Source organism: Halichoerus grypus, chromosome 4 (assembly GCF_964656455.1).
Source record: "Halichoerus grypus chromosome 4, mHalGry1.hap1.1, whole genome shotgun sequence".
In the NCBI taxonomy this organism is placed as follows: Eukaryota; Metazoa; Chordata; class Mammalia; order Carnivora; family Phocidae; genus Halichoerus; species Halichoerus grypus.
The window spans coordinates 143,574,291-143,599,970 of NC_135715.1; the positions used below are offsets into that span (position 1 = coordinate 143,574,291).

Consider the following 25,680-nt stretch of genomic DNA (forward strand, 5'->3'; position numbering starts at 1 on the left):
CTAACTTCTATATTTTCCAGGACTTTTAAGATTTTTCTACAAAAAGTTATGTAAAGTAGAGTAGAATTTTAAAGATAGTTCCACTGGCCTTTCTTTTCATTACTAACAGAAACATATTTACCACCAGTGATAGGATGCCTTCACTTGATTAAGCCATGAAAATATTATCATGTTGTTATAGGTACTCACATGTACTCAATGTGTAGAGTGACACTTTGTAACTTTTAGGAATATATCTTCCATTTACAACTAAAAAAGGGACGTTTGCCTTTTGTTATAGAACATTCTCATTAAAAGGAGATTGCTATTTTACTTTATGCCATTTTACAATGGTCTACTCATAGTAGAATTACTCAGATAAAATTATTTTGAAATTCACAGTGGTGTGTCTACACAGTTGAAACACGAAAGAGTTTGGGAAAAAATTAAAGTGTTTTTCAATGGAGGATATCAAATAGCATGATTAAAAAATAAGCAGAATTAATAAGTCACTGTCAATTTTGGCAGCTAGTATAAAAAAAGAGGAAATAGTCTATAGACTGAAAAGACTACTAAATATACTAAATATTCCAAATACTGCTAAGCAGCTAATTCTTTTCCAACTCCAGTGCTACTCAGACCCAGCTCTAAAGTTCTCAAAATTTCCACAAAATTTTCTATCATTACTGTTCAAAAGATTGACCTCATTTGAATAATGTTCTCATGTTCACCTCAATCATTTCTCCTACTCTTACCTTTAAGGCACCTAGTTATAGGACTTCATCTGGGGTCTCTGCTAAGAATATCTTTGTGATATCCTATGTGATAAAATAATGAAATTATTTTAGTGTTTTAAATTGGTTAAAAGCTGAATTATTCAAATCCTAACTAGTCTTAAGTTTATTAGGTCAAAATGACACAGAGCACTTTGTTGGGAAGATTAATAAGTGCTTATTAAATAATGACTTGATTGGTTGTCTGCGTTGCCTGAAACATCTGATCATCTTAAATAAATCTATAAAACTGATGCAAAAATAAAATGTATAATTTATAATCAGTTCTTTAGGTAATTCTATGAAAAGGATATTGAATTTTTAAAAATTAGAATTACTAAAACAAGTGTAGATGATTAAACTGATGTCATTCCCCACCGCCTCTTGAAAAAAAATAAAAAACATGCATTAAAGAAATCAGTTTCTTTTCCTGGAGCAAATGTGCGAAATCTAAACTCCAAATAGGCAGAAAAACTTTACCAATGGTTGAAAATCACAACTGATAAGATGATGCAACAGTTCTTTGGCCCTCATGTAAGCTAGTTCTGTGGTAGGATAAAATGTTTTATAAGAGAAACTAAGTTTATAAAAATCAAAAATACTAATGAAAAGCAGACTTCTGAGGTTTTAAACGATCTGATTTTTCTGTTCTTCTTCTACTGTGTTTGGAAATGGCAGCAGAAATGATGAAATATAAACATAAAAGTAGTTTGGAAGATTTCTAACCTCTCTCACAAGACAATTGCTGGTTGAGAGTTCTTAATAAACCAACATGATCCATTTTGTGTTTTCCTTGTCATCTCCTTCACTATTTCCGCATAGAATACTTTGTACCTGATTCTCATCTAAAATGAACTATTTTGTAGAGGGCTCTGAGAGATAAAAACCTATATGGTAATGAGGTTGGGTCTCTACTTCTATCAATTAAAAGTGGAAAGCTATAAATAACACTGAAAGAACAATACAGCTGTGTGAATGTTGGCAAAACAGGATGAAACTATTTCTACTGTTTGCTTCTTTTCCCCATGTTCCCTTTCCAGAGCATATAAATTCATTGCTCTGGTGGTTTTAATTTGGGCACCAGTTTTGACTAAATCTAAGAGCTCAAAGAAAAACACAGCTGAAACCACTGCCTAGTGGCTTAACTCACAGCCCCAAATGATAGGCCTCCGACAGAGCCCAGCGGGCTTTCAGCAAAAAGGCTGCTGACTTGAGCTCATTTTGAAAAGTGGAGAGTTTGATAGTAAGTCAGGGAAGAGGCTTCACTATAGCTGTCTTAGGAGATTTTGCATTGCTCTACTAAAAAGAAGCAGTGAGTGTTCTACTCCTCTACTCTATGTAAGAAATACATGATAGATTTCTCTGGCACTTTGGACCGGCTGATTCTATGCTAGAATGCTAAAACCACAAGGTAATAACACATACAAAATGAAGAGCTAAGCTGTGCATGGCAATTTCTTTCATTTGTAAATGATTTATCTTATTCAGTCCTGAAGGCTTACGGGTCAGTGATTGTTCTTCAACTAGTAGACCTAAAGCCATCTATAGAATTTCTGTCTTTAACTCTGTCCTTCTCTGTATGGCACAGCCACAAAAGATCTCCTCAACACTTGTGATCCAAGGGTCTTTGGAAAGAAAGATATTCTACCTTCAACTATGTTAGATACCAAAATAGAGAATCTGCTGAAATGTGATGATTTAGATTTCACTGCTGTTTTCAGAGATCTGATGGTAAATTCCTCCTGAGACTGTCAAAGATAGCACCAATGTCCTTGTGATTAAATCTCTAGGGCACCTCAAGAAGAAGGCTATAAATTGCTTTCCTTCGTTGCTACTCCTCTACAGAACAGAATTAATTTTTCTCCCACAAATTAGTGCTAGGAAAAATTAAAAGAAAAGCTGATTGCAAGGACACTAAGGACCTAGGATAGTATCCCAGTTTTCTGCCAAAGCAGATAACACCATTTATTAGACAAGGAATGGAACATATAACTGTAAGATATGCTGAGCAAGTCTTCAGTTTTATTACTCTAGTCCCACACAATCACCAAAATCCCTGGATTCTCTGTTCCCCTCCAGTACCCTCTGCCAGTGGCCGAAGAGGACTTGTCAGCCTCTCACTCTGTGATGTCTCTGATCTCTGTAGTTTGTTCTGCAGGTCTGGATGCATTCTGTAATTTATCTTGCTTTTCTAGGTCTAATAAGTGGTATCACTGGCCTGCTGTGAACTGGTACAGACTGCCCCAAGCAAAACCTCAAAATTTAATATTAAGCAGGTATTTTGTTGTTGTTCTGTTTATTTTCCTAGCTCTGTAACTATCCCATGTAATTTCTATTGTCTCTTAGTAAACATTCTCTAACAGCCCAGACTCTCCACGGCTGTGACCCTGGTCTTAACGCTTAGTTTCATGAAAGTTGATCTTTACAACCTATTTATATGACCCCACTAGCTTGTACTGTAACCTGAAATCCCAGTTCTGGTCTTTAGGACTGAATTGCCTCTCAGAACTCTATGTGATGACATTGTTCCACTTTGGTCTTTCAGATACAAAAATGCTGCCTCTCTCCCCCACTTGACACTCTGCAACCTTCTGCTTGTTAACTCGTAATAGTACCTCTGGACCACCCGTTCAGATGCCACCCCCACCGGTTCTCTGATCAGTGTCACACTCTGGTAATAGATCCCATGCATTGATGCTACAGCCTTGCTTAATTATCTTATTCTAGGCCCTTGCCAAAATAAGTACTAATCTTGCCCCACTGAGTCATACCTGTCCACCTGTCATCCATAAGCCAGTACTTGTATTTTTATAATAAAGTGGAGTATAAAACAACTGCAAACCTGAGAGGAAATTTCAAAGAAAAATACTGTAATGTAGAAGGTTTTTTTTCCATATCATTTATCAATTTGGATGTGCTTTATATATATTTCCTAGAGTGTGAGTCCCAGAACACAATTGACTGCAATTTCAACCAGATTGTATTATAGCAGTCAAATATTTTCTCCTGACTAACTTATAGAATAATTTAGATGCTGGCTAGTGTGTAAAGTCTGTGCAATTGTAGTATTTACTCTCTTGTCAGTAGATTAGTAGAAGAGGTAAAAATCAACTTCTAGTAATATTTACTATGGCAGCTGGAATATTGTGGTTTAATGAGGGAGTTTTTCAGTGCAGAATTAACCAGGGAAAAGTGGTAAGGTTCATAAGAGCTGGTCCTGGCTTTTCTTGGTAACTAAACATCATTACCACATGAGCTGCAGTATTTCCATTGATGGACACTTTTAAAAAGTAAAAAAAATCAATCAAGAGATTATTACTTTGTCATCATGCTTCATAAACTTACATGACCTCTATTTTTCAATTTAAACTTTGCTGTGAAAGCATATGGAATTCTTAGAGATACATTAGATGAGTCTCATTGCCTCAGAAGACACGTAGAATATATTTTTTAATAAAAAATGTGACTAGCATATAGGAATGAATGTTGACAAATAATGACCTCTCCATATCTATTTCCACTCTTCAAATATATTTAAGCCATCTGTTTTTGGATATAAAGATGCATATGAAATATTTCAGGTCTAGTGAAGGTGGATGGTTAATATTTTATAAAACAAAAAATATGATAATACAATCATTCATACTATATATTTTTCTTATATTTTTTTAAAAATTATAAAACATTGATTATAGATTGATGATTTTTAATGGTAAATTTGGTAGAAAAAGTATTAAGTGACACTGTATGTAACAAAAATTTCAGCAAAATAAATAAAAAATTTACTTTTTTTTTTTGGTTCAAGGTAATCCAGGAAATTAGTCTGATCTCTTTCAGGATTTATTTTAAGGGATGGTTTTGAATAATTATAGTTTAAGTATAAAGGTGTCAATGACCTCTGCTCCTACAATCACTACCTTTAGAAGGATCTGTCTGCAGAAGCACTGTCTTAGATTGCCTCATATGGGATAGAGGCAATATTTTTTTCAGTTATTAATAAAAGTTATGGAAATTGCTGTAAGTTAATGGATTGAACACTTAATTACATATACAACAAAATACTTAATTGATAGGAAATTAAGAACCTTGAATCAATTTTCACCCAGGTTTTTGTTAATGTAACATAAGCAGTCAATTTATCATATGAAATAAACTTACACAGCAGAAAGCTCGGTGGTATCATGGTGTGATGACCAACTAGAATGTGGGGGTTATACACAAAATTTTTCTAGATTTTAGAATTCTTTTCACCTGACTTTATAGCCATCTTCCTAAGTAGAGAAATATGTACTAATTAGAACATCAAGTGACAATCTTAAGTATCCCTACAAGGAGACAATCCAATAGAAACCTCAATGTGGATGGCAAAGAGACATTTAAAAGACACCATTCCAATGTTCATTCCTGAACTTTCCTTTGGTAGAGTCAATAGGGATGAGAGAATCTGATTTTTCTTAACCTATTATTCCAACAAAGTCATAGGCAACTAACAGATTAAAGCACAGTTTTTTATGGCAACTGCTACAAAGAAGAAAAGCTATGGAAACTAAATTTATCACATTACAGTTAAATGATGGAGTATATACACTGGATCAAGTGAGTGCCACTGACCACAAAAGCAATTCAAAATTGGTATTTATAATAAAGTTCTGCATATGCTTTAGGTGGCCAGAGATCTGATTCCATGCCGAATTGGTCAGATAAAATAAGAATCAGTGAAAACAAACCTACAGTCTTTGCCACGGAAACCAAAGGATATTGGGAAATCTCAATTTCCTTCCTCCTGTTTGAGCAGGCATATTTGGCTCTAACTCTGTCTGTTAATAGTTATGTTTAGACAATGCCAAAGGAATGCCTTGATAAATAAAATAATCTAGCTGGGGTGTGTGTGTAAAAGAGAGACTTGTCATCACACATAATAATGGTGGTTTCGTGAAATTCAATCCTACTGTAGTGAATTCTATTGGACTGGATGATGACTGGTCACACTACTTTCTCCTATGACAGTCCCACATCAAAACAAATGCGAGATCATTGCAACAACACAATAGAATGTTGCTTCATTGCTTCAACCTTGATGAAAGGAAATTATCTACCACATTTTAGAATTAGTTATTTCTGTTTTTGTCTTTTGGTGTGAAATAACTGAAATCACAAAATATGCAGTTTTTTCTTATTGTGCTCTAATATTTTCAGTAAAATAAAATGATATGATCATATAACAAACATGTATGATTATATTTTGTTGTCAGGTGACTAAATAGACTAAATTTCTGTCAGTTAATTAGAACAAGTCTCAAATGAGTGAAGTGGAAAAAAAACATATGTTTGAATTCTAAACAAAATGTAATTTATGTTTCTTTCTTTGATACTCCCCAAAAACTCAGAGTAGAGAAGAAATATAAGCTATTTTGGAGTTAGGCAAAACAGGCTTATAATATAAAACAAAATTCTATGTTTTTTAAAAAGGCTTTATATCTGGCTAACCTAATCAGTTCAAGACGAATATTAATAAGAAAAACTAACCAAGAAGAATAAAAACCTTTTTCATTGAATTATGCAATGAGTGAAGTCTACACAGTTGCCTTGGAAAGACACTGTTTTAGTGTGTGTTATAGTCAGAAAGTAGGAAAGCACAAGGCTGAATGACTGGACACCATTTTGTTCTTAAAATAATAGGTTCTGAGTCCTGGGTTGAATTCTGAAAACTCCTAGGGCATAAATTAAATATTAAGAAACACCACTGGTTGGAGTGCCTGGGTGGCATATTGGGTTAAGCCTTTAACTCTTGGTTTCAGCTCAGGTCGTTATCTCAGGGTCTGAGATGGAGCCCTGAGTGGGCTCCCCGTTCAGGGTGGAGTCCGCTTGAGTTTCTCTCTTTCTCTCCCTCTGCCCCTCCCCTCTGTGCTCTCTGTCTAAAATAAATAAGTAGATCTTAAAAAAAAAAAGAAACACCACTGGCATTTAATGATCCAATGGATCAGAATACATGCATTGTTAAAGTGGATCATATTTGATATTTACTTAAAAGATGATAGCAAAAGATTTTGCATTGATAGAATTGCTCAATTCAATATATTCACAGCTATCTGATAATCACCCAGATACTTCCAGTGATTATAACAAACAATTGTGATTGCTGTCCTCAGCCAATACTTCCTGTTTGCCTACCCCTATACAAGGGAGGGTAAATTCATTAGAAGGTTCCATAACTTCTAAAAATCTAGTAATCAAGATATAAGATTAAAATAAACAATAGTGATATATACTATTCATTCTAACTGCTTGTCTATTTTTATTTTTTAAACTTATTTTATTTATTTATTTTTTGCTGCTTGTCTATTTTCGTTTCTTACTATATGAAATATCAACTCTCTGCACTGTGGACTTACACAGAAATTTCACTACATATACGTGTTTCTATATATCCACACGATACATATAGTTTTTCATTATAAAAGTAATGCATGTTCACTAGAAAAAGAAACAGTACAGGGAGAGAGAAGATGGAATGAGTTATTCAATCATCGAGAGATAATTACAGTTAAGATACTGAATATATCCTTCTATGAATATACATTCATTTCTCTATCATCTCTCTCCAGATAGTTTATCTATACTTTATGAAATAAAAATACCATACCTATAGTTTTGAAATCCTTTTAATTTATACAGTATATGTCTTCACGTCAATAAATGCAGATCTGTATCTTTGTCTTTAGGGAGTTACTCTTTGATGAACTGCTCGTTGTTTTTGGACCACGGGCCCAGTCTCTCAGCTTTGGCACTCACCTAAGAGTCAGGAAAGGGTAACTGCGCCAATAGGTCAAGAGGCGGGGAGACCCCCCCCCCCCCGCCCTGCTCCCCATGGCGGCTAGGGTCGGGGAGGCAGAGCCGCCAGGGCGCCGCGGGAGGCCAGCCCTGGAGCCCGCGCACAGCCAATTCAGCAGCAGCGGTGCTTTTCCCGGTACCCCCGCTCTCTTCACCCTTACCCGCAGTGCCCACGCCCGTTTTGGCTACAGTGGATGGAGGAAAAGTTTGAAACTGAAGTAACCACACTGGATAACGCGCTTCCGGGTGGCATCCCCAAACCAGTGTGGACAATTTTGTACGGTAGGAATTCTTATTAATTCAGAATCGCGATATGAGGCAAAACATCTTAGTGGAGAAACTGGCATTTTCGCCTACCGATGGGTCTGAGCAAAGAAGTTCTGCTTACCTTGGAAAAGCGCGGGCTATTCTATGTGTCAGCCAGGCGTCGAGAGCGCCTCGTGCACCGCGTCTGCTGACTGTAAAGGCCGGCGCACCGCGGCGGGTTTGCTGCCGCCGTCCTGCACCCCAGGCTCACAGGGGAAGACAGGACAAGACGCGAATGCCTGTCCGTCTGAGCTGGAGGCCCTCCATAGGCGGCCTGACCCAGAACCGCTTCTCCCCGAGGTGATTCCTAGGGCCGCTTACCGGGAGAACACAGTGGGTCTCTACCGTTTCTGCGCCACAGAAAATACAGCGAAGATAGATGGACAAGTACTTCATTCCCCACAAACTACTAAATACACCCCAGACCCCACGGCGTGGGCTGGGGTGGGTCGGAGCATGCGCACCTGGTGGAACGCGCCGGGAAGTACCTCCTGGGAACCCGCCGCGCCTGGGCTTGTGAGGAGGCTGAGGACGTGGACAGATCAGTGTTAGAGTCCACGGGGAGAGGTTGCCAGGCTGGAAAACCACCTGTCCGACGTTAGCCTGGGCCCTGCCCCGTTCCCTGAGCTCACGCACGTCAGGATAGGACTGGAGAGCTGTTACTTCTTGGAGGAAATTTTCATCCCTTCCTGTGCAGAACAGGTTGGGAGGCGGCGGCGCCTTCTCACCCGGCAGCCCAGCACGGGAGTATTTGCCAGGCTCAACGTCAGCGTGCTCAACAGGCACCACCGGGTGTACAGCACAGCGCCCCCCAGCGCCCCCCCCAAGCTACGGGGACACGGACCTCTTGTGCGTCCACGCCAGGGCCGACCCTGGACAGGTTCGAGAAAGGGTGGAAATCATCACGAAGAAATTCATTTTAATGGCTGGAATGTGGGGGTGGTGGCGCTGGAGCGAACCAAGGCGCGGCTCATGTCCATGCTCATGCTGAACCGGGAGTGCAGGCCTGTGATCTTCGAGAATGCGGGGAGGCAGGTGCTGGCGACCCGTTCCAGAAAGCTGCCCTGGAGCTGTGCACACTCATCTGCTATGCGAAGCTAGAAGACATCCTCAGAGTCGCTTCTAGTTGTTCCACGGGAAGCCTACAGTGGCTGCTCCGGGTGATTTACTGACCCGCTGACTCTCAAGCCCTCCGGCTGCGTTGTGGAGTGAAGACACACGCCTGTGCAGAACATCTGGGTTCTTCTGGTAGAGGCCCTCCGAAATCCCACCCAGATCGCGAGCTCTAGACAGAGCCCGTGTTGAGGCACGTTTCTTGGGTGTGAATTTAGTGCCAAATTTCACAAGCGGTGCAAAGTGTAGGACCTTTCTGTTAAACTTGAACAAATTTAATGCCACGGAGCACAGCTCAATTTCCAGCCTTCAGTATTAAATGTGCCACTCAGTGGATTAAAAGGTTTACCTTCACCATTGCAGCGAGAAATAGGATGAAGTGCAGGAACGTTAAACTCAGCCTGCTGTAGAAAACCAGGTTAGTGTTCCTACCTCTGTCCTGTGTTCCCTGATTTAGCAGTTGCCAGTGTGTCAGCCAGCGCCAGACTGCCTCCTCACAGGGGCCGGAGGGCTAGTCAGGAGTAAGAAACCCAGCATGGGGCAGGGTTTCTTACAATTGCTGGCTAGGGTAACTGCAAAGCCTGTGAACATTTTAAAAGGTAGGAGACTAAGGAGCTCTAGGTTCTGCATGTCTGGATGTTTCAGGAGAATTAAAGTCAGATGGCTTTGGTAATATAGGATAGCTTTGTGGTTTGCAAACTTGAACAACTACCCCCCACCCCTGCCCAGGGGCCCCGAGTGGGAACCCACATTGACCACGTCCAGTAGTGGTGATGCTGCAGTAATCCCTGGCACCTGGCAGTCAGGGGATTGCACAACATCTGGCTGCAGTTTGGTTGGAGAAGAGAGTCTCCAAGTCCTATTTTTTTCTTTTTTAAGTAGGCTCCATGCCCAGGGTGAAGCCCGACTTGGGCTTGAACACACGACCCTGAGATCAAGACCTGAGCTGAGATCAAGACTGGGACAATCAACTGACTGAGCCATGCAGGTGCCCCTCCAAGTCCTAGTTTTTGAAACGTGGAGAAACCCAGCCTCTGCAGTACAGATGAGAGAGGGACAGATGTTTTAAGGAAGTCAACTAAACATCTAAATATTTTTAAAAATGTCAAGATCCATGTAAAGTAGATGAGGAGGTATGAAAGAAATTCAGCCCAGAGGTCCTCCACCCATTGAAAGGCAGTATGTGAGCTCCTCTTCCTCCTGTCTCTGCCTCCTCACATTCTTTTTTATACAGACAGCCTACACGTTTCTCTAGGTTTGTCATAAGAAATATTTCTGACAAAGTAACTGGTTCTTTCCATGGGCCTATGGAAAAGAGGGTGCTGCCGCTTTCAGAGTCAGAGTGATTGGGCAGAATGGAAAAGGAGCTTTGTTCAGCTTAGTGGCCAACTTGAGGAAATTTGACAAGCTACAGTGAGTAGACTGGCAGCAAAATCCACAGAGGAGATTATTTATGCCTTAACACTGTGAGGTTGATGACAGCAATAGTTGATTCAAGGGCCATTTCCCTGGTTTCCTTTCTGGATTACTGGAAGGAGGGCAATTTGGAATTTTGAGACAGATGCCTTTTTTTTTCCCCCTGCCTTTTTTAACACTTAGGGAAAAGATTATCTCAGAAGGAAACCATCTCCTTCTGTCCCCCTTTACCTTAGCCACAGATGTTATATAAACATAAGGCAGGGCGTCTGGGTGGCCAAGCGTCTGCCTTAGGCTCAGGTCATGATCTCAGAGTCCTGGGATCGAGCCCCACGTCGGGCTCCCTGCTCAGTGGGGAGTCTGCTTCTCCCTCTGCCTCCACCTCTGCCTGCCGCTCCCCCTGCTTGTGCTCTCTCTCTCTGTCAAATAAATCAACAAAATCTTAAAAAAAAAAACACAAGGTGATTATTAAATTATTTTTTATCAAATTGTTGAAAATGTTAATATGCATATTATAAAGAAGAAACCACCTTTCTAATAAAATATATCTACTTCTCTTGCAGAAACAGATGACAAGAGGGTGACCAACACCCAAGCCGAAGTAAGTTTTCTTATATTTTGTATAAATAGGTGTTCAAATCAATTAAAAACATAATTAGGTTGGTTTAATGTTTTATAAAATATGTCAAGACAATTGATATAAGAACTAGTTTGCTTTTCCTGACTGAAGAAACAGTAAAATGGGGTCGTTAAATCTCTGCCTCTGTGCTACTTTGGTTCTCAACCTATGAAATGCCAACCCCTGAAAAAACTTGTAAAATAAACCATTGCTTTTAGTGATAAGATACGGTATTGATACTTTCAATTTAGTGACTAGTTGTTTATGACCAACTACAGGCTAGGGCCAGCCACTGTTGGAATCCTGGAGCAAGAAGATAGGGAGCAGGCACCTCTTAAAGGGTCTTCTGGAATGTGAAGCCAAGAGCAGACCCTGAGGTCAGAGGTTCACATACACATGTAGGAGTTCAGATGGAAAATAGGAACCAGGGAAGGCTAGGGGAGCTGATAATATAAAATATATTGAATACAAGGAAGCGAGTAAACTTATGCTCAGAAATAGAACAAATACTGACTAGTGTGCAGACATACAAGTCATTCCCATGGCTGCATTAGTTAGGCAGAGAGCAATAGAAAGAACAAAATACCAAATAGTATCTCTTAAGACTTTTCTAAAAATTTAATGAGATTGTGTATGTGAAAATGCTTTGACAACTGAACTCTTACATACATATAAAGCAGTTTTTATTGCTTAAGAAGTTTTACTACATGGTACTAAACAAACTTTTCTGTAGGATTAATTTTCCACTTGATCTTTGAATGTGTATATGGAAATAAATATGAGAAATCCCAAAAGTGATTGCTTCTTGAAATCAACCAGATGAGACTGAATACAGTAAAGGAACATCAGAAATATCAATCATCCACACATTGAACATTAATATAGAGTTGCTCTGTCTATACCTGTGCATAATGAACTGGTGGTACTGAAACATTCTATTTTGGAGAAATTTGCTTGTACCATATGTTTGGCTGATATGGATTTGACAACTATTGGTTGAAATTTTTTACTTTTTAATGTATTGTTTTTGCATCAAGTAAATGTCTATCTTGATGATACTTTTGAAGGCAAATAAGCTTTAGTATGTACAAGGGAAGATACCTCAAATTCTGTGTACTGTCAATGAAACAGTTTCTAGTTTTGCCTAGAATAATTCCGAAAAAGAGTCTTGTAACTACTTATACCTAACCTTTTCAAAGCAAAAATGATCGAGGCACAAAAACTCATTGATTAAGACCACTGCCTTTGCCACATTGAAACAGAAATCAACACACTATTAAAAAGGAATCTTTGACATATTCTGATTGGGGTATAGACCATATATATGTATTTTACAATAATAAATAATACTATTTACATATTCACATATATATGATTAGTTTGTGGTTTTAACCATGAAATATGTTTCTATGTTCCAATTTTTGTAATTTTTAATGCAAAAATTCTCTCTTCAATAATTCAATCCTGATCTAGTATATGTAGGTAAGTGTTACACAGCAGTTTTGTTAGGAAAGGACTTATTTATCTGTTGAAAATAGAAGAGAATATTATCTCAACACTAATTCCAAGTAAATGGAGATGTTAGATTGAACGTGTCAATTCCAGAAGTTTATAAATTGATATTACATACGAAAACCCTCATTGTCTATCCAGAACCACTCAAAAATCCTTTGAGCAGGTATAGTTATCCCATGGACATAGCTTTTGGAGTATACATTGTTCTGGCAGTTGTGTTTTTTCTCCCAAACAAAAGGGATTGGTGTCTCTTTCTCTCTTTCTTTTAAAAATAAATGAATGCTACTAGGTGAGAAAAAGAGTAATTTCAGGACTGTGATAAAGAGTTGTATGATGAAATTGCTTTATATATCTCTTAAAACTGTGCTGTCAGCGAACATGTATATAATTTCTCATTGATTTGAGTTGTACGTCATAACAGGGGGAATCAGAAAGCTCTTTGAAATATGGCACAGTGTTTGTTTCCCTCACAGGGCTAATTTTTACTCAAATAATGCTTTTCCTCTTTTCTCTTTGTCCACAGTCACAAAATGCATCCCCAAAGCAAAGGAAGCAGAGCGTGTACACACCACCGGCCATGAAAGGTACTGTTCAGGTACTGTTTCGGGTTGCTGTGAGTGTTGAGTTCATGGCTGGCAGGCTGTCTGTTTTCATTGACCATATGCTTGATTATAAGCTTGATCTAGTCTTAGCTCTACAACTTGATAATGTGACTTTCAATAAGATATTTTACTCATTTAAAACTTAGTTTCATCAAGAGTAAAATAGGTAGCTGAAGAAGGAATAACTAGAGATGTCTCAGAATTTCAGTCTGGAAATTCTCATTTTCCAAAATAATGACAAAGATTTTTCTTTTACCCTTCCTCACATATTTTCTTTGAAGGGATCTTTCCAGAATCCCTAATTACCCTTGACAGTGCTGCCAGACCATTGCCATTTTTTTTCTTAGCTTATGCAAAGTAGAATAACTTGAATTTGGGGCATATTTAGTGTAAAGTGTTGCCTCATTGCCTTATGTCAAGAATAGCTCTAAGAAGCCCAATGAAACAGCGATTAGCCATACATGTAACAGCTGTTCAAATAACAACTAAAAATGCTAGCTCAGATCCTGGCATTTTCCCAGATTTCTCCCCCAAAACTGGAACTGCTAAAAGAACATCTAAGTGTGTCAGAATTTTGACTGACACCAGTTCCAGGGAAGGCTTCTTTTATTTCTCACACAAAAACGTTCCTGACATGAGGCAGAGTGTGCTCGGTCCAGTAGCTCCTGTTCCAGTCTGTCACTTGGGCCGTTGGCCCAGTGGCTCATCAAGCTCAGTTTCAACTACAAGAGAGGCCAGCTGAGCAGTTTCCTCTGGAGTCTGGAGAGATGTCTAAATTGGGAGTGAAATTTTCCACTCTGTATTCTCTCTAGATTTGAGGCTTTTTTTCAGGGAGGTGAAATATAAATGGACACATTAATAACTACTTTCAGTAAACTTCCTTCCTGTGCAGCTATAAAATACCCTATTTGTTTGTTTGTAAGACTGCAGTAAATAACACAGTCATCAGTATTGTACTGTATTTCCAGGGTAATTATTGAGAGTATCAGGCTTCCCTCTCCAAAGATTAATATACTCATTTGAAGATCTATTTCCTATTGTAAGTCATCTTGTACTTTTAAGACGCATCAGTTTTGGCATGAATGGGCAAAAGTAAAAGATATATGTTCACAATTTAATGATTTCCTCTGTTCTATTTTAGGATGGCTTAACTAAATAAAGTAATACTGTTCTCATGTCCTCAGAGAATAATATTATTTTTAAAGGAAATTCTTAAAATCAAAGCCCCAAGAGCTTTGATTATATTTAGCTCTCAAATATCATAAGAATGTGGGATCCTAACATTTAGGGAAGTTAGTCATATTGCATATTTTCACATGTGACCTTACTTTACTACTGTCTATCTCTCCAAGATGGCCGTTCAGTGACAGTCAGTTTGGTCATGAGTTAAAGGCTTGGGAAAGCACAGTAATTCTTTCAAGAGGCTACCAGGATGTTATTACAAGCCACTTAGGTCCTCATTTATAACCAGTAAATACCTGGGTAAATCTCCTGCTTCTGATTCAAAAAAGGGAGAGAGAGAGAGAGAAAGCCAAATCCACATATTTTATTCAGTCTACCTGTCCCCAAGAGCTAGAAATGAATATTTCAAGACAAAATTAAGCTATGGTAACATATGGTGCATTGTGAGCACATTAAGAAATCAATCATAAGAAAGATGAATTAGCAAAGGAAATGTTATTGAGATGCTAAATACAATAATACAATTGCTCTGAAATGCGTAATTTTCTTCAAAATGCAGTGGAACATCATTATACATTATTGAGTATAAAAAAATTTTTTTGCTGGGAGAGCAAAGCAGCAACAGATGTGATTAATAGTTCTAAAAAAATTACTCTACAGAAAGGCCAAGGAGGACTTCTTGAAAGACCTAGCAAATAACTGGTTGGTGAAACAAAACAAAATACAACAAAACAAACAAAACAAAAACAAACTGGCCAAAATCCTTCCTTCTCCCTTCCTTTGCTCAGTTGTGAGGAATTACCAGGTATAGAAACCAAAGTGGCAAGAGGGGAGAGATGCTACATCCCAACTATTTCTGTTTCAATTAATGCATGGACAGATTAGTCTATCTCCTAAGTACATTTAGTTTTTCTCTTTCACTAACAGTGGTACTTATGTCTCCACCAGGTTTCAGCAAACAGAGACATGTCCAGGTCTACTTATCCAAATGCTTCTGTTTTTCTAGTTTTAATTTTTCCCACTCCCCTCCCCTCTGGTCAAAGAGAAAAATATGATTTGGTAAATGAATTACCATCCAGAATGATGCATCAGTTGGGCTGGATTCTTAAGAAAGATCATCTCAGTGACCACTGGAATCATTGGGTGGTTGCCTTTTAGGGCCTGGTACCTGGATCAATTAGTTTATGGCCAAGGTGGCAGCACCATATGATACAAATATGGAAATGTAAATAGAAGAATCTGTATATGGCTGTCTTCCTTCAGAGGCATTTCATGGTTTGTCCAGCACATTTACTCTTAGAACGTAATAACAGATTTAGTACTTGGTCTGGCTGTCTTTCTATTCATAACATTATAGGCATTCAACGTGTTCAAGGAGCTTAAATGTTAACTAGGGCAACTATCAAGTGATGAACTGAGTTTTTTCCACTGCATCTAACCTCAAGGTATTACACTGGCTATGTCTTCTTGCGGATTCCAGTATATTAGGCCTGAGGTGGAGTCAGATAATCAAAAGTTCCAAGTGATTCTGCTGCAGCAAGTCTAAAGATTGACCAGACTCAAATATCCAATCACCTACCTAACATGTCTCATGGAGATCAAAATAATAATGAGATCAAAATTAATATGTTCAAGACTGACTTTTGAATCTTCTCAACACCAAATCAGTTTGTCTTCCACTGTTTCCCTTCTCAGCAAGTGGAATATCCATCTGCCTAGCTGAATATTGCCGAGTTCTGAGAGCTTCCAGGGATCCTCCCTCTCTTTCACTCTCTTTAATAGTCGAACACTCGCTCTCATGGGTTTCCCCCATTAGTATCTCTTATCTCTCCCATCTTTTCTCTTATCTCCGATATCACCACCATATTTCAAATCACAATCATCTCTTTGCCAGAATATATAGACATACCTTGAAGGTATTCTAAACCACTGCAATAAAGCAAATCAAATGAATTTTTTAGTTCCCCAGTGCATATAAAAGCTATGCTTACACTATAGTGTAGTCTATTAAGTTTGCAATAGCATTATGTCTAAAAAAAATGGATATGCCTTCATTTGAAAATACTTTATTGCTAAAAAATACTAACCATCGTCTGAATTTTCAGCAAGCTATAATCTTTTTGCTGGTGGAGGGTCTTGCCTCCATATTGATGGCTGCTGACTGATCAGGGTGGCGGTTGCCAAAGGCTGGGGTGGCTGTGGCAATTACTTTTTTTTTTTTTAAGATTTTTATTTATTTATTTTAGAGAGAGGGCACACAAGTGAGTGCAAGCAGGAGAGAGGCAGAGGAAGAGGGAGAGAGAGAATTTTTAGCAGATTCCCTGCTGAGCATGGAGCCGATCCTAGGGGCTTGATCTTACAACCCTGAGGTCATGACCTGAGGTAAGATCAAGAGTCAGATGCTTAACCAACTGAGCTACCCAGGCGCCCTTGTGGCAATTTCTTTAAATAGGACAACAGTGAAGTTTGCCGCATCAATGGATTCTTCCTTTCACAAATGATTTCTCTGTAGCATGTGTTGCTGTTTGAAAGCATTTTACCCACAATAGAACTTCTTTCAAACTTGAAGTCAATCCTTTCAAACCCTGCCACTGTTTTATCAACTAAGTTTATGGAGTATTCTAAATCCTTTGTTGTCATTTCAATAGTCTTCACAGCATCTTCATCAGGAATAGATTTCATCTTAAGAAACTACTTTCTTTGCTCATCCATAAGAAGAAACTCCTCATTTGTTAAGGTTTTATCAGGAGATTCCAGCAATTCAGTCACATCTTCAGGCTCCACTTGTCATTCTAGTCTTTTGCTGTTCCCACCTCATCTGCAGATACTTCCTCCACTAAAGTCTTGAACCCCCTCAAAGTCATCCATGAGGATTGGAATCAGCTTTTTCCAAACTCCTATTAATGTTGATATTTTGACCTCCTCCCATGAATCACGAATGTTCTCAGTAGCACCTAGAATAATGAATCCTTTCCAGAAAGTTTTGATTTGCTTTACTCAGATCTATCAGAGGAATCATTTTCTATGGCAGCTATAGCTTTATGAAATGTATTTCTTAATTAATAAGACTCAAAAGTCAAAATTACTCCTTGACCCATGAGCTACAGAATGGATATTGTGTTAGCAGGCATGAAAACATTAATCTTGTACATCTCCATCGGAAATCTTGGGTGATCAAATGCATTGTCATTGAGCAGTAATCTTTTAAAAGGAATCTTTTTTTTCTGAGCAGTAGTTCTCATAGTGGGCTTTAAAATATTAAGTAAACCATTTTATAAACAGATATGCTGTCATTCATGCTTTGTTTTTCCATTTATGGAGTATAGGCAGAGTAGATTTATCATAATTCTTAAGGGCCCTAGGATTGTCAGAATGGTAAATGAGCACTGGCTTCAATTTAAAGTCACCAGCTACATAGCCCGTAACAAGAGAGTCAGCCTATCATTTGAAGTTTTGAAGCCAGGCATTGACTCTTCCTCTCTAGCTGTGGAAGTCCTAGATGACATCTTCTTCCAACAGAAGGCTGTTTCATCCACATTGAAGATTTGTTGTTTAGCGTAGCCATATCTCTAGTCATTAATTATCATGGCTAGATCTTCTGGATAACTTGCTACAGCTTCTACATCAGTACTTGCTGCTTCATCTTGCTCTTTTATGTTATGGAGATGGCTTCTTTCTTTAAACCTCATAAACCAGAGGTACCTGGGTGGCTCAGTCGGTTAAGCATCCAACTCTTGATTTCGGCTCAGGTCATGATCTCAGGGTTGTGAGATGGAGTCCACATCAGGCTCCATGCTAGGCATGGAGCCTGCTTAAGATTCTCTCTCCTTCTCCCTCTGCCCACCCCCCACCCCAACTTGTGTGTTCTCTCTCTTAAAAACAAAACAAAACAAAACAAAAAACAACCTCAAACTTTTATTCTGTAGCTTCCTCACCTCTCTCAGCCTTCATAGAACTGAAGAGAATTAAGGCCTTGCTCTGGATTAAGCTTTGGTTTAGGGAATATTGAGGCTGGTTTGATCTTCTATCCAGACCACTCAAACTTTCTCCATATCAACAGTAAGACTGTCTCACTTCTTTATCATGTGTGTGTTCACTGGAGTAGCACTTTTAATTTCCTTTAAGAACTTTCCTTTGCATTCACAGTTTGGCTAACTAGGCACAAGGGGCCTAGCTTTTGACCTATCTTGGCTTTTGATATGTCTTCCTCACTAAGCTTAATCATGTCTAACTTTTGATTTAACGTGAGCGACTTGCGGCCCTTCCTTTCACTTGAGCACTTAGAGGCCATTGTAGGGTTATTAATTGGCCTAATTTCAATATTGTTGTGTCTCAGGGTATAGGGAGGCCCAAGGAGAAGGAGGGAGATAGGTAGGTAATAGCTGTTCGGTGAATTAATCAGAACACACATCTTTCAATTAAGTTCACCATCATTTAGGCACAGTTCCTGGCGCTCTAAAACAATTACAGTAGTAATGTCAAAGATCCTTAATCAGAGATCACATAATATAATAACAATGAAAAAGTGTGAAATAGGGGCACCTGGGTGACTCAGTCGTTAAGCGTCTCAGGTCATGATCCCAGAGTCCTGGGATCGAGCCCCACATCGGGCTCCCTGCTCCGTGGGAAGCCTGCTTCTCCCTCTCCCACTTCCCCTGCTTGTGTTCCCTCTCTTGCTGTGTCTCTCTCTGTCAAATAAATAAATAAAATCTTTAAAAAAAAAAAAAGAAAGAAAAGAAAAAGTGTGAAATATTGTGAGAATTACCAAAATGTGATAAAAGGCACAAAGTGTGCAAATGCTATTGAAAAAATTGTACCAATAGACTTGCTTAATGCAGTGTTGCCACAAACCTTCAATTTGTAAAAAAAACTCAGTATCTACAGTGTGCAATAAAGAGAAGTACAATAAATCAAGCTATGCCTGTAACTGGTTACTCAACAACATCTAGTCTTTCTCTTCTTGCCTCCCAGGAGTTTTCTATACTGTAGCCAAAGTGAATTTTATATGCTATTTCCTTGGTTAAAACTCTTTAATAGCTCCCCAATTCCATTAGATAAAATCCCTATTCCAGAGCAAAGTTTTCAAAGCTTACTGGCCCATGGCTCCAATCTGCCTCTTCTCTCCCCGACTAGGTCCCAGACATGCTGGTATTCTGCCAGCTTCTGAAATACACCAAGCTCTTTGCTGGTTCAGGAAAGATTCACACATTCTTCCCTTCACCTAGAATGTTCTTCCCTGCCTCCTTCTCATCCCCATTGTTTATTGGCAAACTCCTACTTATCATTCAAGCCCTGTCCTTAAAGATCAGTTTCTGAAAGGAGCTTTCGCTAACCTTCCAATCTAAATTCTCTATAGCTATAAACTCCCTATTGATAGTTATAATCTCTAGAGTTCTTTCCTAGCAAGTAAATATGATGTCCAGCTATTTACTAATGTCTCTCTCTTCAACTAGACTGCAAGTAATGTATGTGGCAACAGTGATAGTGTCTATTTTATTTACTACCATATCTACAGGGCTTCACATAATGCTTGGGACATAAGCAGTGCTTATAAATATATTTTTAAATAATTTTTTAAAATATACCCAATCACAAGTGTTGGTGAATCAGTCATTTCCTAATGATATCTACCTTTTCTCTGGTCTATTAGAAAGACCTTTTTTCTGTTGAGGGCCCTAGAAATTTGTATTCATGTATTGTTTTATATCTTGTTACTGTTTGTGGCAAAATTTAAAATTGCAACTATCTAAATATTTCAGGATATTTATTGGGTCCTCACCTCACCCTTAATTTACGTCTTTCAAGGTTAAAATATCTCAATATTAGTTATGCCTGCCATTCTGGTTTTTTTTTTTTTTTTTACATTCTTTCTTGATCTCCTAATAAGCTCCACTTTGCCTATATCATTCTAGAAGTGCATCATTCAGTAGCAACCTTATATTTGAGTGTGGTTTGATCGGAATAGAACAGAGACTTCCATTATGCCTATCACCTCCTTCCTCCCAGATTATTTAACTCTAATAATGCAACCTAAAATCTTATTAACTTTTTCTGGCAGCCATATGCATTGATGAAAAATAGTGAACTTACTATAAATTCAAAACTTCCAAGCCTTTTTTTTTTTTAAAGATTTTATTTATTTATTTGAGAGAGAGAATGAGAGAGAGAGAGAGAGCACATGAGAGGGGAGAGGGTCAGAGGGAGAAGCAGACTCCCTGCTGAGCAGGGAGCCTGATGCGGAACTCAATCCCGGGACTCCAGGATCATGACCTGAGCCAAAGGCAGTCGCTTAACCAACTGAGCCACCCAGGCACCCCCAAGGCTTTTTTATGTATTGCTTTTAAGCCCTCTTACTCACCATGCATTTCCCATTTTAACATATGTCTTTTTTTAACGAAAAAGTAAGACAGTGTTGTCATCCCAATTGAATTTCCTCTTGTTAGAATCAGGCTGTCACATGAACATGTCATATTTTGTACTGTGATTCTATCATCCATTTCTTATCTCAATCATGTATCATCCACAGATAAGATAAACTTATCTTTGGTATTTTTATCCACATTTGTAAAAAACATATCAAACAGAACAGGGCCTAGTAGCATACATATCTCTCTCTAGTTGACATCAATCCCCCTGAAAGCCACCTTTCAACCAATTATCAAATAGACTTCTATATCAGGACTCCATCCCATAAAACCAGAGGATATTGTGAACACTATTGTTAGATACATTGTTGTGTTTCAGATATTTTGTGCTGACTACATTTTTTCATCTATACAGATGAGTCATAAATTTATAATGTGTTTGATGCATAGAAATGACAGAAGTTGAAGTTTGCATAGAAAACAGGCTTTTCTATTACCCTTTGTAATATAGTGCTTTATAATTATGTAAGTAGAAAGTTCTGAGGATTATCAGAAAAATGACAGCTGACTACTGAATACTCATGTGCACTTTTTTGGTGTTTATATGGTGGTCAGCCTTGTAATTTACAGCATAGCCAATCAAATTATTGTTGGATAGCTTGAATCACGTTTTCAGAAAAGCAAAAGTAGGTTTGAGTCTTGGGACAGGAAAGAGCTGACTCATTTCCATCCTCATTTTGTGTGTGTGCGTGTTTTACTGGAATGCAAAAATGTCTTCAACTGAAGAAAGCAAAGCAAGTGCTATTGATTTAAAAAGGAAATTTGAACATGAAATGAAGCAGCTGACTGAAAAATTACATTGTATAGCAGGCTCTGTTAGTATTACATTACCATTTTTAATGCATAGTAAGTCAGATGTTATGTGTACTTTTAAAAAGGATCCTCTCATTCTTTGTAATTTCTTTAAAAGAAAGTTTTAGTTACTTTGGTGTCCAGAGGTGGTTCCTCTGGTATGTCAAAGAGGTCTTTGAATGCTTGCAGCATTGGAACTCCTACATTTTATTTTCTCCAAGGATGGTTGTGATCTCAATATTTTATCTTAACTCAGCCTCTTCTCATACTTAAGCAATAAATGCAAATAAGGAATAACTTAGGATGGGAAACCATAAAAAAGCTGGATAGGTTTTTAGAGGGTGGTGGATGACAGTGGCAAGGATGTGACATATAATAATAACTGAAGGATAATCTTCAAATCAGGGAAAGCCATTGATCATAATAATTTTACTGGACCCAACATGAAGGGACATGGACTTTGGGGGGCAAGCAATCAGGGTTCAAACCTCAGCGCCACTGTTTATTAACTCTTCAGCTTTAGCAAGTCAAGGAGTTTAACCTCTCTTTTCTCATCGGTAAGATGTTGATGATACTTACCCCACAGTATTGCTGTAGAGATATAAGAAAACAATATGTGAAAAGAGCATGTTTAGAACAGGCATGGCTAGGCAGGAACTACTTCGAATACTTCTTTGAACCCTGGATGAAGAGTCAGGTGCACTCCTTTTCCATTTTCACTGAGCCTGGGAGAAGGGAGGAAGGAACCCAGGAGAGGGATGGAAGGGGGAGAAAAGGACTTGGGGGAGAATAAAATACATGCCAGGATTTTGCTCTTACCCTGGTGGGAATTGAAAAGTCAGGGTTAGAGGTGTCCAATCCTATAAGGTGCCCATCCACCTAAGAGTGCCCATCTGATAAGCGTGTGGATTACCCAGCTTTGCAACATTTGCTCCACTTTTATTTGCACCTGTCTCAGGTGGATTTGTGCAACTAGTCTTTGACCTTTCAGTTCCTTTTCAACAAAACCCAACTGGCTTTTCCTTCATTTCACCTCAGACACTGTGTCCCTCATTTCCCAGCTAACAGCCCTTGCAGAAGTATTTGTATTTAATTTATAAATCTTATATTTCAAAAAAGCATAAGAACAAAGTGATGGTTAATGGTGAATTTCGGGATTGCTAAAGATTATGCAACAGATATGTCTAGCCAGAAGGATGAGCAGGGGGCGCCTGAGTGGCTCAGTTGGTTAAGCGACTGCCTTCGGCTCAGGTCATGATCCTGGAGTCCCGGGATCGAGTCCCGCATCGGGCTCCCTGCTCAGTAGGGAGTCTGCTTCTCCCTCTGACCCTCCTCCCTCTCATGCTCTCTCTCTCAAATAAATAAAATCTTTAAAAAAAAAAAAAAAAAGAAGGATGAGCAGGAATCACATCATATAAATTCAGCCTATAATTAGCCAACCAAGGTAGATTAACAATGATTATATTGAATTGTAACCAATTCTTTCCTCCTGAAATCAAGCCTGTTATAATTGTGACTGAAAAAATACTCAGAAGGAATAGATCAGCCTGTTCTTATCACCCCCTGCACAGTCAAAATTGAAGGCAGAGAGAGAATTTGCAAGATCTTTTAATTTCTCATCAGGCAGTCTCTACCATACTACATTCTTTTTAAAACATTTCTGTCCTTCTGTGGGTATTTTCCAGGTATTCATCACATTTGCCTTTCTAAACCTTGGCTTTCTTGTTTGTGCTGACTTGATTTATTTACTGTGTAGGGTAGGGTTTATTTATGCAATTCAAGAAACATTTTAACAGATTTCTAGATAACAAGGAACATTCTAAAGATACACAAGTCTTGCTTATTTCTTAAAAAAAAAAAAAGTATGCTTCTATTTCTAGATCCACTTCCTTCACTTCTCTTTAATTTCTTCCACTAAGTATTTGTTCATCTTTCCTCATATCTTTAAGTGGAGAGGGTGGTGTTAGTGTGGAGAACTGATATGAGATTGTCCCTTTCTTGAAAGCCACTATGATGTCTTTTTTTCTGAGTTCAACACTGAGAGAGAGTGAAGCAAGAGGAAAATGCCAGCAAGTATGAGTGGACTTCATATTTTATAGCATTGTCAATGATTATTAGGTTGAGAGGCCTAAAGGACCTTAGATGAATTAAATTGCAACTTTAATATTTGGGACAAGAAACTTAATCTCATGTGGTACTACTTATACTTTGAAAAGGAGACCACTATTTGTCAATATGGTTCCATTTGTGTGTTTGTGTATATTTACCTATTTTTAAATTAATCTTTTAAATTTACATTGTTGTATAAATAATATGCAACTTTAAAAATTGCCTCGTATCTTAGAAGCAGGGAAGGAGATAAACTTTTGCATTTGGTTGGAACAGATTCATTAAGATACAGTGTCAAGATTATTTCCAAATATGTAAATTGTGAAATTCAGTTGTATAAACACTAATCATATTCTTCCACAAATCACATATGAGCTTCCACTGTGTATCAAATACTGCAATAAATTGTCGTATCTACAGAGATGAAAAGCAAAGTCTCTTCCCAATGGTAGACCAATCTAAAGGAAGCAACACCGAAGTACACAGGTAGAACACATCCAAGTGAATCCTTCAATAGGGATTTGACAGAGTTATCAGAGATCTGAGAAGACTTACTAGGCCTGGGGGACAGGATAGTGAAGCTACTTTCATATCACAGAAGGAACAGTTATCTGTACACATGTGCCTGGAGAGTAAAACAGACCAGGTCATGGAAAAGTGGAATACATAGCTCACCATTTTCATTCCTCCTATTCATGTGAACTTGAAAAGCATTTACGATGACAGCCTAGTGTAGAGAGTGAAATCCTGCATGGGAACTCTGCTGCAATACAAAGTTTAAAGAGGTCCCACTAATGGACTATGAAGACAACACTTTCCAAAGCATTTGGAAATCCTTGTGCATTTGATTCCATTTTAAAAGTTCTGGTTCACATCTTTGTCTTTCCTCTTAAGAAGGTTACTTTTAAAGCAGTAATTTCCAGCTCAAATTATACTTTAAAAATAAACTTTATATTTTAGGACAGTTTTAGATTTTCAGAAGAATTATGATGATAATACAGAGATCCCATGGGCCCTACATTCAGTTTCCCCTACTGTTTATACCATATATTAATATAGTATATTTTTTATAATTAATAAACTGATATTGATACATTATTATTAACTAAAGTCCATATTTTATTTACTGTTGTTTAATTTTTACCTAATGTCCTTTTTCTGTGCTAGCAACCCATCCAGGACACCATATTACATTTAGTTATCAAGTCTTCTTAGGCTCCCCTTGGTTGTGACAGTTTCTCAGACTTTCCTTATTTTTGATGACTTTGACAGTTTTGAATAATACTGGGCAGGTATTTTCTAAAAGGTTCTTCTATTGGGATTTGTCTGATGATTTTCTCCTGATTAGACTGGGTTTGTGGGTTTTGGGGAGAAAGACTGCAGATATACCTTCTCATCACATGGTATCCAAGGTACCTACAGTTACCCTGACTTACCACTGTTGATGTTGACCTTGATCACTGACTGGAGGTGGCATTTGCCAAGATGCTCTACAGGAAAGTTACTGTTTTTTACTTCCTTTCCATCCTGTACTCTTTGGAATGAAGTCCCCACATGTAGTTCACACTTAATGAGGGAGAGGTTGTATTCCGCCTTCTTGAAGGAAACGTATAAATTATTTGGAATTCTTCTGCACAGGACATTTGTTTCTTCTCCTCCCTTTATTTATTCAATCATTTATTTTTATCACTATGGAGTCATGGATATTTATTTTATACTTTAGATTATAAATCAGCACGACTTTATTTTGTTGCACAAATTGTTCCAGGTTTGGGTCTAGGGAGTTTTTCTGGTTAATTCCTATTCCCTTGGACATACCCATTATTATGGGGGTTTTGTTGTTGTTTTATTCATTTGTTTGTTTGTTTGTTTTAGCATATTCTTACCTTCTGGCACTTCAAGATCCTCCAGGCTTGTTTGTGTATTTCCTGCCCCAGTCTTAGAATCACCTTTTCTCCAAGAAGCCCTCACGTTACAATTTTATTTTCTATTTGAGTCAGTATACTGTAAAATGTATG

At 38.2% G+C, this 25,680-nt stretch overlaps 1 protein-coding gene, 1 long non-coding RNA gene and 1 pseudogene across 3 annotated transcripts in view; 2 read left to right on the forward strand and 1 right to left on the reverse strand.

Annotated features, from left to right (window-relative positions):
• LOC118527774 (mitochondrial-processing peptidase subunit alpha-like) overlaps nucleotides 1–9,069 on the forward strand; it is a 40,446-nt pseudogene extending 31,377 nt beyond the window's left edge.
• LOC118527777 (uncharacterized) overlaps nucleotides 1–25,680 on the reverse strand; it is a 151,489-nt gene that overhangs the window by 67,299 nt on the left and 58,510 nt on the right. The gene's annotated exons all lie outside the window — the stretch shown is intronic.
• Nucleotides 1–25,680, forward strand: part of PPP1R1C (protein phosphatase 1 regulatory inhibitor subunit 1C) — a 125,326-nt gene that overhangs the window by 44,619 nt on the left and 55,027 nt on the right. For both annotated transcript variants that reach the window (XM_078071068.1, XM_036079759.2), the window contains exons 3-4: nucleotides 10,982–11,019; nucleotides 13,076–13,136. In XM_078071068.1, the coding sequence (XP_077927194.1) occupies nucleotides 10,982–11,019; nucleotides 13,076–13,136 (99 nt within the window). The remainder of the gene's footprint in view (nucleotides 1–10,981; nucleotides 11,020–13,075; nucleotides 13,137–25,680) is intronic.